The following is a 16989-nucleotide window of genomic DNA, read 5'->3' on the forward strand; positions in this document are numbered from 1 at the left end:
AAGAACAGAATCTCTTACATATAGCTGCTTAAGAAAAGCATGATCTACTGTAATATTAATAATAATCCTTACCTGAGAAGCAGGGTAATCATGTCAAAATGTGTTTCTTGAACTCTTTTAACTTGGACAGGTGGCCATGAAATCACTTTATCCTCACCAACCAATAGAGATGCAATCCAAAACTGACTTCTCAAAGGGTTTGGGTTGAAGAAGATCTTCTTAAACGAAAATAATGCTCTGGTAAATAATAATCATAACAAATTAAAATATTAATAATAATAATCCTCACCTCAGAAACAGGGTAATCACGTCCAAATATGTAGCCTACTGTATCTTGAACTTTTTTAAGTTGTCAGGTGGCCTTGAAGTCCCTTTTTCTCACAAAGCCAATTGGGGTAAAATGAATGTATTGGATGCAGGTGCGCTGTGTACATGCTTTTATAGATTAACCAGCAAATATATGGGCCCTATGTTGTCCTGTGAGAACTTAAGTTAGTTTGAAACTCCAAGACCATATTTAAGCTCGCTCAAAACCAAAGATTCACACATTTGGCATCTCAGATCAGTTACACTGTAAAAAATGATATGATCAACAAGTTATGACAACATGTTTTTACATTGCTTTAACTCATTAAAATAAGTCAAGCAATTTCCAACTTTTTTATGTTATATAAGATTCAACTCATTTTTTAAAGTCAGTTTAATGTAATTTAAGTTGAAACGACTAAAACATCCAAGTTGATTGTACTTAAAAAATGAAGCCAAGCAACATTATTTTCTGTTTACAGGTGCAGCCGTTCTTCATTCATAATCATTCATCCATGAGACTGTGTATGACTAAAAGAAAATAAGGTTTTGAGATGAGAGATGATTGATGATTCATTTCTTTGATTCATATAACATAGCACAAGATAAGGGTGCTGCACAAAACATTTGATCCGTAAGATTGAATGAACATCAACGAGACGTTATAGCTTTATATTAACACTCAAAGCACAAGCTCACTTTCCATGTCTTGCCTTATTCATAACATATCTATTCTAAACCCCTCATTTCTGGTCTCTGACACTAATGTAAACATGATAACCGTAAGATAAATGAAGAAAAACACTCTCTTCTTCTTGGTCTCAGTACAATAAAACAAAAACACACCCTCCCACACCATTTCCAGTGGACAAGGAGTGGTGACTTAGTCCATCTTAAGCTAGCCAGGTGGAATAGTTTCCTTGGCAACAAACTGACATCTATCTGTGTACTTGCCTTGGGGTATTTGAGGGTACAGAGACACCTTTATGGACACACAGTGACTTTCTACCGTTTATGAGTCAGTGCTTTTATGAATTTGCATGATTTGAGTGCAGGTCATGCGATGTAAGGGGATAACCAATCACAATAATGTCCTTTTTATTCAAAATGAAACTGCTTTGTGTTAGTATTCTTGAAGTTTCAGGTTATAGATATTTTCCATAATTATTTCTCCATAATTTAGGCGTTTATAAATGCATACAAATAAATAAATAAATGCAAAGAATAAAAACATAAAATTCTCTTTTTCTTTTTCTTCAGTGATTCTTTTGTCACCCCCTACAGGACAGCTTGAAATATTACACTAGTGCGTGCATGAACTAAAAAAAAAAAAAAAAGTAGAAAAAAATAACTTTTATAATATTGCTGCACTTTTTACACTTTTTTTTTTGTCAGTGCTAAATTGCATTTTAAAATTTACATCACTATTATTTTGAACTGCTTTTTTAGAGAGAGTACAGCTTTTGCAACAACAAAAACTTTTCTGATCAACTCAGCAAAAGAGAAAATTCCTCAGCACACCTGAGGGATTCATAAAAGAGGTTTTATATGAATGGGGGATGAGGGGAATCTCCTCCCATAATGCCTGTCTATGGGTGTGTCTCTTCATGGCCAGCTGCACTCCATAAGCATTTGTGAAGGATGTTAAAAAACAAAGGACATCTCATATTACATCATGTCCAAGAACTCAGGGGCCCAAAATTCAGATTCGGATCTCCGGGAGCTACAACCGTCAAGAAAACAAACAAACAGAATTTTTTTTTGCTTTTTTTTTTTTCTTCAGAAAAAGACCCTATCCATGAAAACTTTATCATGGATAAATCACCATACAGGACAGAAAATCTTTTTATGTAGGTTTATGTAGCTTGAGGTTAATGTTGCCACCTGTTCCACAACATCAATATGTTAAATGTCTGAGAAGTTTAAAGAGTCAATCTCAAAAGCTTTATAAGAGTTGTTGATGACAAATGGCCAGAAGTCAGACAATCACCTTTTGCCTTTTATGTCATTATCTGGCATTTAAAAAGAAACATCCGTAACTGGGCAATTCAAGCACAAAGCCATCCTGTATACAGTGACACTGCCCTTGGGAGGATGTAGGAAACTAACTCCAGTGTTGCCAGAAAGTCATTTCTGCTTCCTCAAAAGCCCTGTACAAACACTTGAGTTAACCCTTCTGTGACTGAGAGGTAAAACTGCATTTTAATCATTAACTAAAAGCTGAGAGAGTGTGAAGATCCGAGATCAAAAGTTATGGCTATGGTAATATGATTGGCATTTGTAGTCACAGAGCTACATTCCTTTTGATTTACATAAGTGTTACTGACCATCCACTCATCCACTTTCGCTCAAGTAAGCAGAAGGCCACAATATTTGACTTTTTTCAAAAGCTATGTGTTTGCCATTCAAATATAGTTTGTTAGACACTGAGGAATTTAACATGCCACATACTGAATTATAATTTTTTATTTTTTTTTAAAGGACGATGACAAAGCTGACATTTAAGTAAGAGTTATATTATTGTAGGCTATGCTCATTTTGTACAAACTTATCTGCATAAACTGGTTAGGCACCTAGAAATGAGAAGTAATTCAGAGAAAAATTCTTCCTCATAAAAGGCACTCCAGACCACATCAGATAAAGAGTTAAGAAATCCTTAAATAAGCAAACCATAAATAACACAGCAGTCTGTATTATTATTATTATTTTCTTTCTTTCTTATTTTATTATTATTATTTCATTTGTCATGTTTGTTATATAATTTTTAATTAGAATGAGAATTCATTTAAAGTTGACTGACTGTTTCATTTCCACTTTAAGTGGTCCCTGATGTGAGTAAACATTAAAAAATATTTTTACATTTGACTTTTCACTGTGAGTCAAAATACCGCAATGTGAGCGTGCGGAACTTTCGACACACTGCATTATCCGGGGAAGTTCATGGTCGTGGCACCACTGTCAGGAACTGCGCAGGATTTGAAAGATGGCGGATGTTCCTAGTGATGCGCCAGAGCGTAAGTCTAAAAAAATGTGTTTATCATTAACTCTAAGGACATTGAATCCACACTTTTTTTTAACTGCCATCTGTTTACAGTTTAGTTGAAACTGCCCTTTCGCCAACTATACGCATATCCAACTACACGTTTCGCTGTGCCTCTCTGATGTTTATCTTAAACGGACATCTGTCATTTTAGACAGTCTGGCACTACAACTGCCTGTGTCAGCTGCCTAGACGTTTATCTACTGTTTACTTTAACATCCATAAATATAGTTAGCAAGTTGCAACATCCTATCAAATTAAGTGTGATCTTCTGAACTTGTGTCTGAGTCCATATGTCTTTGTGTTTATTAATAATCTCAGTTAAAATAAAGAAAATGAAGGCATCTGTACATGATTCACACTTTAGGCTATATGTCTGTTTACTTTTTATAAAGTCTGTTGTCATTCTGTCTAGACTGTCCGGGCACAAACAGTGACCAGGCTGGTAAATCTTCATCATGTCAGGGATGCCCAAACCAGAATATATGTGCGTCAGGTGCCGCTAAAGCCCCTGATCCAGGTATACATTGATTCATTTATTTAAATACATATATTACACTTTTACAGCTGTATGTGAGCAGTTTCATTCTAGATGTTTTAAATGTTAAAAAAGAAAGAAAGAGCAAATTGCATGTCTTAATATGACTCTTTAAGATTGTTACGTCAGTGTTCTTTTAATTATAATAGCTTGTTAGCTCCATCTAAATCTGAAGTGTATGATATTGTTTTCTGTCATTGCAGCCATAGAGGAAATCAGACAAAAAATGACCTCTGTGAAGCACAAAATTCTAGTTTTGTCTGGCAAAGGGGGTGTTGGGAAGAGCACTTTCAGCGCACATCTGTCTCATGCATTAGCAAGTGATGACTCCAAAGAGGTAAGTTCCCTCATTTCTGCCTGGCTTCATTAGTTTTAGATATTTTTATTGTTTTAGGGTCGCATACAGCTGTTTTTTACACAATGTGTTAAGCTACAAATACAAATATGATTCAATGAGGCCTATACATGCATATGTATATTATTTATGCTATTGTTTTTAAATGTGCAAGTAAAAGATTTGCAAGTAGAAGTTACTCAATAACTTGAAAGGATTTAAGTTATGTTTAATCGCACTCTAATACAGAATTATGTTGAAAAGTTAGGGTTAGAGTTGGGGTAGATTTTAATTTTAATATAGCAAAAAAAGTCAATTTATTGTTGGTTTTTTCACTTTTTCAAAACAAATTCATTTGAACTTTACAGATTTTTTTAAAGCTGTATATAATTTTTTGGGAGTGTACTAAAGCATAAAAATACCATAATATGTTTGCAAATATTTAGGCAACATGCTAAGTTCACATACTTGTTCCTCCGAAAAATAATGCCAAGCCATGAAATGTAAAATGTGCGTTCCATGTCCCAATAGAGCATCACAGTCCCGCCCACAGCCGGTGCCGGAAGTAAGAATTCAATACAATTTCTCCATTGACAGTTGGGGTATAAGCCATAAAAACGTAACCATACATGGTAGACTTAAAACCAGCTACGGCTGTACTAATCGATTGTATATGCTCATATAAACGGCAAAAGTTCATGGGGCACTAACCTTGTTTTGAGATAAATGCCTTTTATTCGCGATGTCTTGGATAAGTACTTCACTACCCACAATCCTGAACAATCCCACAGTGATGCATCTGATTGGTGGAACTCGTGTAACTGTCTGGTTAAACCCCGCGAAGGTCCGTGAAGACTGAAGATTATTAATAAAAATAAATAAATAAAAAACCTGTGTTGCGTTTTTGCACGGTAGACTTATCAGTGCAATCATGATCTCCTTGGCTGCCATGATGGCTTTTTTCAAGGAGGAAAACAAAAGAGTTCAAAGGGGTGAAAACCACTTCAAATCGGGTCATGTAGTTGAGTGTAGCGTGTCCGAGGGTCAGCTTGTGGGTTTTGTAAGGGCCAGCATTAGGGACAAGACCTACAAAGTTGTGGTGAGTTTTGCAGGGAGGTTGGTAACGTTAGTTAGCATTATCGTTCACTTTAGCTAGGCTACTGTAGCCTTCATATGGTATGAGTCATATCAAGCATTTTATGATGCCACTGTCAAAACAATATTTAGCCTAGGCATACCTCTTCATGCATTTACTGAACATTTGTGTAATAATTCATGGCAAGTTAATAAACTGAATATGATGGTGGTCCAAGAGCAGACCATGCACCGGTCCATGCATCAGACCGGTGGCGTCGTGCACTTTCTGGTTTGCTGACCATCACTTTTTAATTTTCACTTGTTGTGGATATTAAGAAAATACATTAAATATTATTAAAATTAAGGATGAACTATAACTTCATGAATAAAATGAGCATGGACCACAAGTGGTAAATTGTTGAGGCATTTGTCAGCAACCTGCCCGTGGGCCGCTGAAACCGATGAGCAGAACGCCGCGGACCGCCAGATCTGCACCCGTGAGCCGTGGTCCACCAGCCTTGCTATCCGACTCCTAGCCAGTCTTTTCATTTTCCTCCCTCGCAGGCAGTTGGTCTAAGAGCGTGACCCGGCTACCAGCAGTTTCATAAACGCGTCCACACACAACACAACATGCTAGACATTACAAATAATTGTAAAGTAGGCTAGGCAATATAAAATACACGATAAAATACACAATGATAAATATAACATTCAATACACAATACCTATATAAAACACTATTATTTACACGATTACTACTGAAAGAACTGCTATTAACTGCACATTCACTATATAAAATTCACTGGAGGGAAAAGTTTGCGTGGCCGTCGTCAGATTTGGAAGTCGCTCAAAAGGCTCTTTCGCGGTTGTGGCTTCAGTCGACTCGGTGGTTTATGGGATGAGTAGTTCCTTCGCTCGGAAATGAAAATATGTACACAGTCTTGTACCTTTGACTTTTTTTGGATTTTCTCTTCGTTTTTTCGCTCGAAATGATATGTTGTATGCTTATGAGTTCAGCCGTAGCTGGTTATCCTCAGACATGCTCTAAAAATACGGATTTTTCCAAAACGTCAATGGGAGAAATGAATGGGAAATTTACTTCCGGCACCCAAGCTCTCTCGGGCTGTTGGCGGGACTGTGATGCTCTATGCCTGTTTTTGTTTTGGACTGTGTGTGATCCCACCCACAGCCAATTAACCCAATAGTATTTCTACACCCCGGGTTGCCAGTTGGCAGGAAACTTAGCGTATTGCAGCCATGGAAGTCAGCAAACAAACTAGGTCAGTGATCGCAGGTGGAATCCTTGGCATCCATCTAAAAAGTTATATGACAACCAGAGACATATTAAAATGCAGATAAATCAACTGATCAACTTTCAGTGCAAGTGCAAGTGCTCGTTCCTGTTGCTTGTCCTCAATCTGGCAATGCACGTAATCGTTGAGTCTGAGGAGGAGGGGGTGGAGAAACGACTCTCTCCATTATTTAGAATTTGGACACATGCAGTACACATTTCAACCACTAGCTGTCAATATTACATACTGCATCTCTGAAGTACTATTTTCTTGGTAGAAAAAATTCTTTGAATCCATAGAAGTAAATTATGTACAAAAAAATTCATCAGGTTCTTTCGCCCGCTCTGATGACGTTTTTATTTTTTGATCTAACCGCACATACGCCTGTTGGATGTCATGAGTTACATCTATGTTGCCTTCGACTTAGTCAACTACTGTAGGTTTTAGTAGAAATATGATCACTAAATATGATCCACAGCCTTTGTTTTGTCCAGTATTTCTCTTACTATTGTGATACCAGTGAATGTATGTTTTTTTTTTTTTATCAAGACTTAAGTATAACTTCCCCTTTTCAGATAAAAATATATTTTTTTGCACGCATCAGAATATGAAGTGCCACAATTAATTTTAATAGGCTGAAAGCCTAACTCGTACCTTTTATATATATATATATATAACTTTTTTTTTCACACAATTTAGCACATATTACACACACTGCCCAACAACATCACACAAAACAGTAGGGACAATACAGCTAAATATTAACGAGAGATCAGTTGCTAAATTTAAACAACTCATACCTTTTGATTAATTTTCATTCTAGCTTGTTATTCAATGTATTATTTACAGATTGTCTTACAGCACTATGAACATTAAGTCACATTTCCAAACTCGTTCAGAAACATTTCTGAAATCATATCAGACATTTTAAGTGCAGTGCCTTTAGCAAAACATTATTGTATTAATCAGAATAGGAAAACCAACCAACCGCTGAGGGATAACATGACACTTATGGTTTCGAACTTGGATGAATCACTATGAGAGTGCAGTGAACAGGAAAAGCTTCTGTTTGTATCACAGCATCTGAGCCAAGCACTTCACAATAATGTTTCTCTGTCTGAGACTGCTGGCTATTTTTAGTGCATTGTAGGGCTCTGCGGCAGAAAGAGCTGTGTTTACCAGGTTCATTGAGAAGAGCACGGCTCTGCCTGGGACTCTTTCTGAGCCAGTGCACTAGGGAGAGCTGTATTGATCTCGTCTCAACAAACTGCGGCCACAATAGTGCTGTCAGCGTGTGCAGACTGAGTCCGCTGTTTACCCTTTGGCAGCTCACTGAATGAAATAATCTTCAATCCCTCAAACAATTTAAATCTCACAGCTTGGGGACATCCACAATGTGAAGCGATGAAGCGATCCAATGTGGCCGACATCTAAAAAGCCGAGAGGAATCTAGTCCCACGCTCTCTGCTTCCAGTATTCAGAAGTGCCTTTAAAAGGTCTCACTGTGAAATTATGGGTCATGTTTTTTCTTTTCTTTTATATTCCACTCTCCATTGTTAGATTGCAGTTTATGCAACTGCATTTTTCTCTATATTGATTTTTTTCTTCAGAGACTGTTACTATTTCTCAAGCACATGGTATATGTAGTAATGGGACGCTGTAGCCTGCAGAAAATAATCGAGGTGGTGTCTTTATTTGTGATCATCTGAGGTGAGTGTAGGACTATGGTCACCCTGGCTACTGGTGTTGACAGTTGAAACTCAATGTGTGTGTTAGTATGACCTTTGGTGGATCACCTTCCACTCAGGCCTTTGTGCCGATAGCTCACACTTATCTGATGTGTCAAAAGTCCCCCCGTCAATTCCAGAAGGGCTGTGAGCTTGAGTGGGAACTTCCTGTTGTATGCCTTGTGTGGTGTTCACACTTCATGAGAACTGAAAGAATCAGGAAAGCGTTGAGAGGCCCTCCTAGTGCAACCTTCAGCAGATAAGAGACACTTTAAAGGTCCCGTATTAGGCAAAATTCACTTTTGCATGCTAACTTTGGACATAAATGTGTGTTGGCAGTGTGTGTACACAACCAGCCAATAGTGATAAAAATCCACTCACTCCTTTTTTATTAATCCCCATAAAATCATCAGCAGTGTCTCCCAACGACCTGTTTTCAGAACGCTCTTAAGTGACGTCACTAAGCACAGGCCCCGCCCACGAGTGTTGACAGACAGACCGTTTCAACATAGACCCGCCCTGATCGAGTTCACAGCTGCTGCACTGACGAGAATGTCTCCCGAGCGTTGTAGGTGTTGTGTGGCTGGATGTATTAATCCACATAGCTCTCTCTATTTACTCCCGAAATCTGAGGCAGCCGCTGAAGACGAGGTGGAATTATTTTGTTTTTAAAGAAAATGCTCCCTCAACTCTACCGAAATTCGTTTATGTACTTGCGCACTTCTTATAACTTACTGTGTTTACTCAGCTCTTACGGTGATTTTCTGAAGTAAAACTGACGCTTCATCTTTTGTGTGATGTACAAAAAACTTTATTAAACTCAGCAGTATATGTTTGATCATCATTCGGACCTGGTCCGAAACAGCAGACTTGTAGGCTATTCATAATGGATACATACAAGCAGATGACAAATACGTTATAATAACCGTAATTACTAAACTATACCTGTTCCATCTCTATACAGCACTCTGACTCTGTAGGCATTATTGTCCGACTCGAAATGAACACCGTTACTGGGAGTTTCTGATATTATCATCATTCCGTGAGATGAAATTGTCCTGAGAGACTGAGCGCGAGCTCATGAAGCTCCGCCCCCTGGGTCGTCCAGCAGCAGCTCATTTGCATTAAAAGGGCACAAACTGAAAAAGACTTATTTTACATTTTGTGAAAAGGGGCATAATACGGGACCTTTAGTCATAAGGAGTTTATTTCACATGGAGAAAACTGAATGTGGAACAGAAAGAGAAACCTCACATTTGACGTTAATTTTATAATTAAGTCTTTCAACTTTATTAGCTTTGAAATGAACTTTTTTTCTGTTTATATACAGTTGTAATTGAAATTATTCAACCCCCATTGCAAATCAGGTTTATTGGCAAAATTTCAGCTGTTTGCAATGAACAAATCAAACAAAAGTAATTGAAATAGCTCAACACATCAAATGTTTCAAGTGGTTTCCCCAAATTCAACTGAAAACGCAACTTTTAATGACTTCTGTAGGCTCAAAATTATGCAACCACATTCATGGCAAGCATCTTTAGTACTTAGTAGAACACCCTTTTGCTGTTATGACCTGCTGCAAACGAGATGTATAACCACAAACCAGCTTCTGGCAGCGTTTCTGAGGATTATTAGCCCGTCCTTTATGAGCAATGGCCTCCAGTTCAGTAGTATTATTGGGTTTGTGTACTGCAACTGCTGCCTTTAAATCCCACCAGAGATTTTCTATGTGGTTCAAGTCAGACGACTGTGATGGCCACTGTAGAATCTTCCAGGACTTCTTCTGCAACCAAGCCTTGGTGGAATTTGAGGTATGCTTGGCACCATTGTCCTGTTGGAAGGTCTAACGGCGCTGATCCACTTGTCCGTGCGACACTTCTGTCGCGCCGCGCACCACTATATTCCTATGGGTGACGTCAAGCGACTTTGACGCGCCCGCAAAGCATTCCGGGAAGGCGGCGCTTCATTTGGAAAAAATGCTGCGCGTCAAAAAGCTGGCCGATGCCCATCTTTATGCAAATTAATTCCATTAGACGTGACGCGTCTATCTAATAGAAGTACAGCATATGGAGACGAAGGGAAGTCTCTCGCAGGCCCTCTGTTCTAATACGCTACATTTCCCGCTCGGTCAAAACCACGCCCATAGCGGTAAACGCCCATCAACGTACCAATGTGGGGAGGCGTCGCGACACCACGCGACAGTCGTGTCGGACAAGTGGATCAGCGCCGTAACTGTAGGCAGTGTTCTTTTCAGCATATGCTTCAATCTTCTTCCTCCAGACATACCGCTGATCCATAGGGCTGAAAAGTTCCAGTTTTGTTTCATCACTTCACAGAACAGAATCCCAAAACTTTTGTGGCTTATGTATGATTTTAGCAATTTTCTTGTGCTTTTGGGTCAGTAGTGGTGTACGTCTTGGAGTTCTGGCATGGAAACTGCATGCGTTTATTACTCGCCTTACTGTGGAAACTGAAACCTCAGTGCCTGTTGCCACCAAGTCTTGCTGCAGGTCTTTTGCAGTCACTCAAGGGTTTTTCTGAACCTGCCTTCTCAGAAATCTGGTTACAGCCATTGATAGCTTCCTTTTTCTGCCCCGTCCAAGTAGTGTAACCACTGTTCCTTAAACTCTGAACTTGCAAACTATGCTTCCAACTGTGTCTCTAGGAACATTTAGTGCCTTAGCTATGTTTTTGTATCCTGTTCCTTGTTTGTGAAGGGCGATATCCTCTCTTAACTTTTTTTGGACCATTCTTTTGACTTTTGACCATATTTCTAACATGCAGTCAAACATGACACTCAACAAACCTAGCAGTTATTAGCAGATATTTCATGTGTTCTAGCTCAAGATCACCTGGTACAACTAATGAATCCCTTGATTAGTTGCATCAGGTGTGCTTGAGACAACACCTGTTTTGCACATTTGTGCTGTTGTGAGGGATTCTATTCAGGGTGTTGAATAATTTTGAGATTGCTGAAGAATTCAGTTGAATTTGGGGAAACCACTTGAAACATATGGGGCCCTATTTTAACGATCTGAAACGCAAGTGTCAAAGCGCAAGTAACTTTGTGGGCGGGTCTTGGCACTGTTGCTATTTTCCCGGCGGGATAAATGACTCTTGCGCCAGGCGCAAATCTAAAATGGGTTGGTCTGAAGTAGCTTCATTATTCATTGGTGTGGTTTGGGGCGTAACGTGAAATAAACCAATCAGAGAGTCATCTCACATTCCCTTTAAGAGCAGACGCGCTTTTTCTAAAGCGGATTCCTATTGTAACGGCGGATTTGCCAGGCGCGTGCCAGGAGCGGTTCACAGCCGAGGAGAGAAACGCTCTCGTCACAGCCGTAAAAGAGAGAAGTTACATTGAAATGGAGAAACCTACCCAAATTAACTTCGGTTAAAAAGGCGTATGATAATTTGGGTAAATGTGTAAGCTAGATGTATGCTTTTATAATAAATTATCTATCTATCTATCTATCTATCTATCTATCTATCTATCTATCTATCTATCTATCTATCTATCTATCTATCTATCTATCTATCTATCTATCTATCTATCTATCTATCTATCTATCTATCTATCTATCTATCTATCATAATAATGTATGATTTGCAAAAATGAAAACTGCTGCTTCTGTGTAGATGAGAGAATCAAAGTGTATGCGCGTTGTGCACACGCTACATTGATTATGGCCAAGCATGCGCCCTTAAAATAGCATAATAACATGCGCAACTGACTTTAAACTCTTTTTTCCTGGTTAGTTGCGCAATTGTTTTCTAAACCTGCAAAATAGCATGAAGGAACGTTTGCGCTGGAACACGCCTCCTTTTTTGCGCTGAACCGCCCAGGGAGCGCAAGTTCATTCCCTAGTTTAGCGACGTGCTTCTGTGGAGGGAAAAGCGCGCTTTGCGCGAGTGCAAAATAGGAATGATACATGCGTCGTTGTACAAAGTCAAATGCGCTGGGTGCAAGATAGGGCCCAAGATGTGTTGAGCTATTTCAATTACTTTTGTTTGATTTATTCATTGCAAACAGCTGAAAGTCTGTAAATTTTGCCAATAAACCTGATTTGCAATGGGGGTTGAATAATTTCGATTACAACTGTATGTATGTGTATATATATATATATATATATATATATATATATATACATGTGACACTGAAGACTGCGATTCTTTTATTGTCTTTACTTTTGGACAAATTAAAATACCATTTTAAAAAACATGAAAATACCAACCACAAACTTTTTAACATTAGTGTGTGTGTGTGTGTATATTACGTAATAAATATATTTTTAAAAGGAATAGATAGATAAAATATCCCAGTTTAAGCACATCCATCCATCTACTCTTATTATTTTGGTTTGTTATTTTGGTTTGCAACAGTAAACGCTAAAGGTCATACTGTTAAACATTGTAGACTGACATCATGAATTAAAAGAGTGCATGGTGTTCTTTTAATAGTGTAGATTATCATAGTAAACATATTGTTTACCCCTAAGACTCATTTCTTGCTAATAAGCATCTATGTATTGAATTTACTCAATTTACATTTTAATAGGTTGAGTGCCTCAGGCTTTTGACAGAAGGTGCATGCGAGTTGGAAAAGCAGTGTAATTTACAGGTGTGGCGTTCACTCACAGTAACTGGAGTAGTGCGATGAGGGATGAGGTCATCGTTAGAGCATAATGAAAAGCTTTATGTAGCTGTTAATGAGGAAGATTGTGTGTTACTGGTGATAACTGGATGAACCTGCTCTACAGTTGTAATTAGATCAAGTTTATAAATTTAACTGAAACATCCTTTAGTTTTGTACTTTTAGCTGAAACTCAATAAAATTGTGATGAGCCATATTTTAATGTTAAAACACTGTGTTAGAATATGTTTGTGTCAAAAAGCAAAGGCTGTATTTCCATATGGAGTCTGTCTCATAGTTTTGATTACAGGGGAATACTCCGCTCAACTGAAACTGGGAAGAGACTTGTGTTTGACCCAAGAATGTCTTGTTCCTGTGCCATTTTAAGTGCTTTAGGCTGTTGAAAACACCCTTTTTTGGTTCTTGATTCTCTGAGTAGAAACCACAATTTTCTTTTTTCTTTATTTACTGTTTTCACATACGAGATACAGTGACGTATTTTCCCTAACTTGCCTCTAGACGTGTGAAGAAATAAGATATAAGAATTTCCCTTTGGATGAACACTCTCCTCCTCCTCCTCCTCCTCTTTAACAGAGGATAAATACCTTTTATGAGAGAGCTGTGCCTTTGTAAAACCTTTTCTCCTTTTTTTTTCTATATCCCAAGCTGCTTTCTAAGGAAATGCTGGTGGTTTAGTAGCTGTCTGCAGAATCCTGATGAATATAGCAGATACTTGTTTTGATGGTTGAGAATAATTGCCTGCAGCTGGACAGTTTAAAAGTCCCAGTTCTTTAACAGTATTGTTAACACATTTGATCAGATATTGGATGATCAGTTATTGTGGTGTGACCAGTCGCTAAGAGAAACTTTCAAGAAACTTTGCTGCCGTACCATGAGTGCAGCAGGCGTAATGATATGACGCAGCGCCTGAAAATAGGCTACCTTCCGTCAACATAACCAACGTGACAACCTGCTTGCACAGGGAGCGTTGGAGGTTACCGAGCTGGGGACTATTTTCATGCGCTGCGTCATATCATTACGCCTGCTGCACTCATGGTACGGCAGCAAAGTTTCTTGATTATTACACAGGAATGAGAGTATAGTTCCTAGCCATATCAGCCTAGAAAATCGCAACTTTACATTTTCTGTCGGTCTTAGTGCACGATGTAACTACAGAAGAGTCAAGTTTTAAATAGGAAAAATATCGAAACTCTTTGGTCATTTTTTTGAGAGAAATGCTAATGGTCTTGTCCACTTCAATGATGGATGCTAAGCTATGCTAAAAGTGGTATCGCCAGACCCAGAGATCGGCTGAATGGATTCAAAAACGGTAAAACTCAGCTGTTTAACTCTGGGGGAGTTGTAAAATGCCTATTTCCAAAAAAAGTGGAGTATCCCTTTAAGCTTTGAACCAACAACCTTTGGGTTACCAGTCCAGGTCTTTACCTGCTCAGCCACACTACCTACAGTCATATTTTGTTTTAATTTTGTAGCACTGTACTCAAATTGAAATAAAAAGACAATTTTACAAAGATCAAATATTCACCTCTCATTAGTCAGGTTTCCATCAAAATATTTTAATACAAATTTTGCAATATTTGCTTAATGGGGATAAATAATGAACATTTGTTGCATTTTAGCTCTGTTTTTTTTTCTTCTGATCACCTTTTCTCTGCGTAGTCAAGTATTTAGAAGGTATCATTTATTTTTAATTTCTGGAAAACTATGTAATATGTTCTCTTAAATGTTAGGTGTTTTATTTGCAAATAGTAATACATTTTAGTTTTTAGTTTTTTCGTGCATCTATGCATTAAATTAGCAACTTCAATGGAAACATAGCAAATGTCTCTTTGCTTCTCTAGAAGCATAAATAGTAGCCAAATCTACATCTGGTACCAAACAGGCCTGTTCTGGATGTTCCATATTCCCTCAAGAGGTCTGTGGGATTCTTAGCATTTTATAAGGTTAAGACGTATCCTCCCCTCCTCGCTCAACATATATTTGATGAGACCTAAGGGTTTTTAGACATGGATTTAAGAAGGCCAGCTAAGACACAGGAGAGCATGTACATTTTTGTTTCTAGCCCAAGAAAAAGGGAAGTACTGGAAAAGAAGAGCGGTTGCCAGAAAAAAAAGTATTGAGACTCTGGGAGGATGTGGTGTGACTTCCCCTGTAGCTCTGCGGGAGAATCCCTGACTTTTGCCACTATGGTCTTAGCCTCTCTACAACCCTGCTCACTGTGCAGCCATTTCCTGAGAGCGAGCTTCTGTGCTCCTTTTTTGCTGCTTTCACTCCTTGGTTTGCTTTCAGTAAATTTTCTTCAGGAAGCAGAGGAACAGGGAGGGAGAAATAAACATCATCTGAGTGTGACCATAACAAGAGTGTGTTTAAAAGAGTGCTGCTTAATTCAGCCGTCGGCAAATAACATTTAACACAAGCCAGGGGCAAGACGGTTGTACGTTTATTAGACTTATTAGACTAAATGCATATAAACACTTAAACAAACGCTTTGAGAACTTGTAATCAAATCATTGTTGATATTTCTGATCCATTTAGGTGCGAGTCATGTCTTTGTTTCAGGAAAAGCAAGGGCTCCCTTCCATGGATCTAAAAAGTCAAATCATCAGCACATCTGGAATTTTCCTCAGTTCCTATCATGTCCACGGATTAGTCACACACACAAACACTAACTCATGGCTGGAGATTTGCTCTGGTGTGATCATCTAAACATATGCTGGAGTTGGCATGCAGCAGCCCTCGGGGGTCTATTTGTAAGAGATGAAGAAGAGTTTTGATTATCTCCTTTTTACAAAAGCCAGGAATATCATCCCCCTCCCAGTCTTTTTTTTTTTTCCTGTTCCGAATGACATCTGCAGCTTTTTCTGTGAGGCTCCGCTGAGATGTTTTTTAGTGCTAGATAGATAGATTGATCGATCTCACCTGCTCTGTAGTTTTGGCAGTATTTGCTGAAGTGTTCTGGATGTTATCACACACACTAATGCACATTAAGCAGTTTAAGCAGTTCAATTCATTTTTAAAGCACATATAAATGCAGCACATGTTGTTCCAAACTGCTGCACAGAATCAGTAAACTAACAAATAAAACAAAAATCCTCACTACATCAATCAATGATACAAATTAAGACCCTAGACATTATTAAATGAGATGCCAATGGGAGACATCTGTTCTTATCTCACAGCTCTGCTTCACATCTGGCCTAGAGTTCACATATAACCATCAAATCAAGGCCGCACACTCAGACATGATACCACAGACCCAATCATTTCATTCATACCACAAAGGCCATGGAAAGGTTATGTTTTCCGGTCACGTCAGGGTAATGTGGTATTCAGAGATGAATTTAAAAGCTTAAACATGTTTTGGAGGTTGTTGAGGCAGGAACTGAAGTGCGATGGTCTTATGTAATGACTTATGAGTCAGTGCTGATGTCAGTGTAGCTGTGCCACACTGACATCTTGTGTTAACATCATTGTACTGCACTGCAGTGGTGCAATTTTCATGTCTTTCAATCCCAACCTCTTTGCTTTGTTTTGTTTATTAAAGCAAATAATATGAGCAAGGTACTCCGTTAGACTGACCAAATGTACACATTTTTTAATACTATAATTATTTAGCTTAATTATCAAAAATCTGGTTAAAAGGCACACTATGTAAACAATAAACATTCAATGATTACATAATCCATATCTATAATAATAAAAAAAAATTCCCTGTTCCAGATAGCACTCCTAGATGTGGACATCTGTGGGCCATCTATACCAAGAATAATGGGCTTAGAGGGGGAGCAGGTATGTCACTGCAGAGACAGACTTCATTATGCCTCACACTTGTCTCAGAATTCTGAGGTGTCTGAATGTTTTATAATCTCATTCTGTCTGTGTTTTCTCTGCAGGTTCATCAGAGTGGCTCAGGCTGGTCCCCAGTGGTGAGATTTTTATTTTTATTTTATTTTTTAAATCTATTCTTTTGATTTGGATTCTGATGCCCCTTCATTGGTTCAAAGGGTTTTGTGTCATTATT

At 38.3% G+C, this 16989-nt stretch overlaps 1 protein-coding gene across 1 annotated transcript in view; it reads left to right on the forward strand.

Annotated features, from left to right (window-relative positions):
- Positions 1-3227: 3227 nt before the first annotated feature.
- nubp1 (nucleotide binding protein 1 (MinD homolog, E. coli)) overlaps positions 3228-16989 on the forward strand; it is a 29684-nt gene continuing 15922 nt past the window's right edge. The window contains exons 1-5 of the mRNA XM_081384475.1: positions 3228-3320; positions 3762-3866; positions 4088-4221; positions 16689-16757; positions 16862-16894. Of these exons, the coding sequence (XP_081240601.1) occupies positions 3290-3320; positions 3762-3866; positions 4088-4221; positions 16689-16757; positions 16862-16894 (372 nt within the window). The 5' untranslated portion in view covers positions 3228-3289. The remainder of the gene's footprint in view (positions 3321-3761; positions 3867-4087; positions 4222-16688; positions 16758-16861; positions 16895-16989) is intronic.

Source organism: Scardinius erythrophthalmus, assembly GCF_964197995.2.
Source record: "Scardinius erythrophthalmus genome assembly, chromosome: 1".
Classification (NCBI taxonomy): Eukaryota; Metazoa; Chordata; class Actinopteri; order Cypriniformes; family Leuciscidae; genus Scardinius; species Scardinius erythrophthalmus.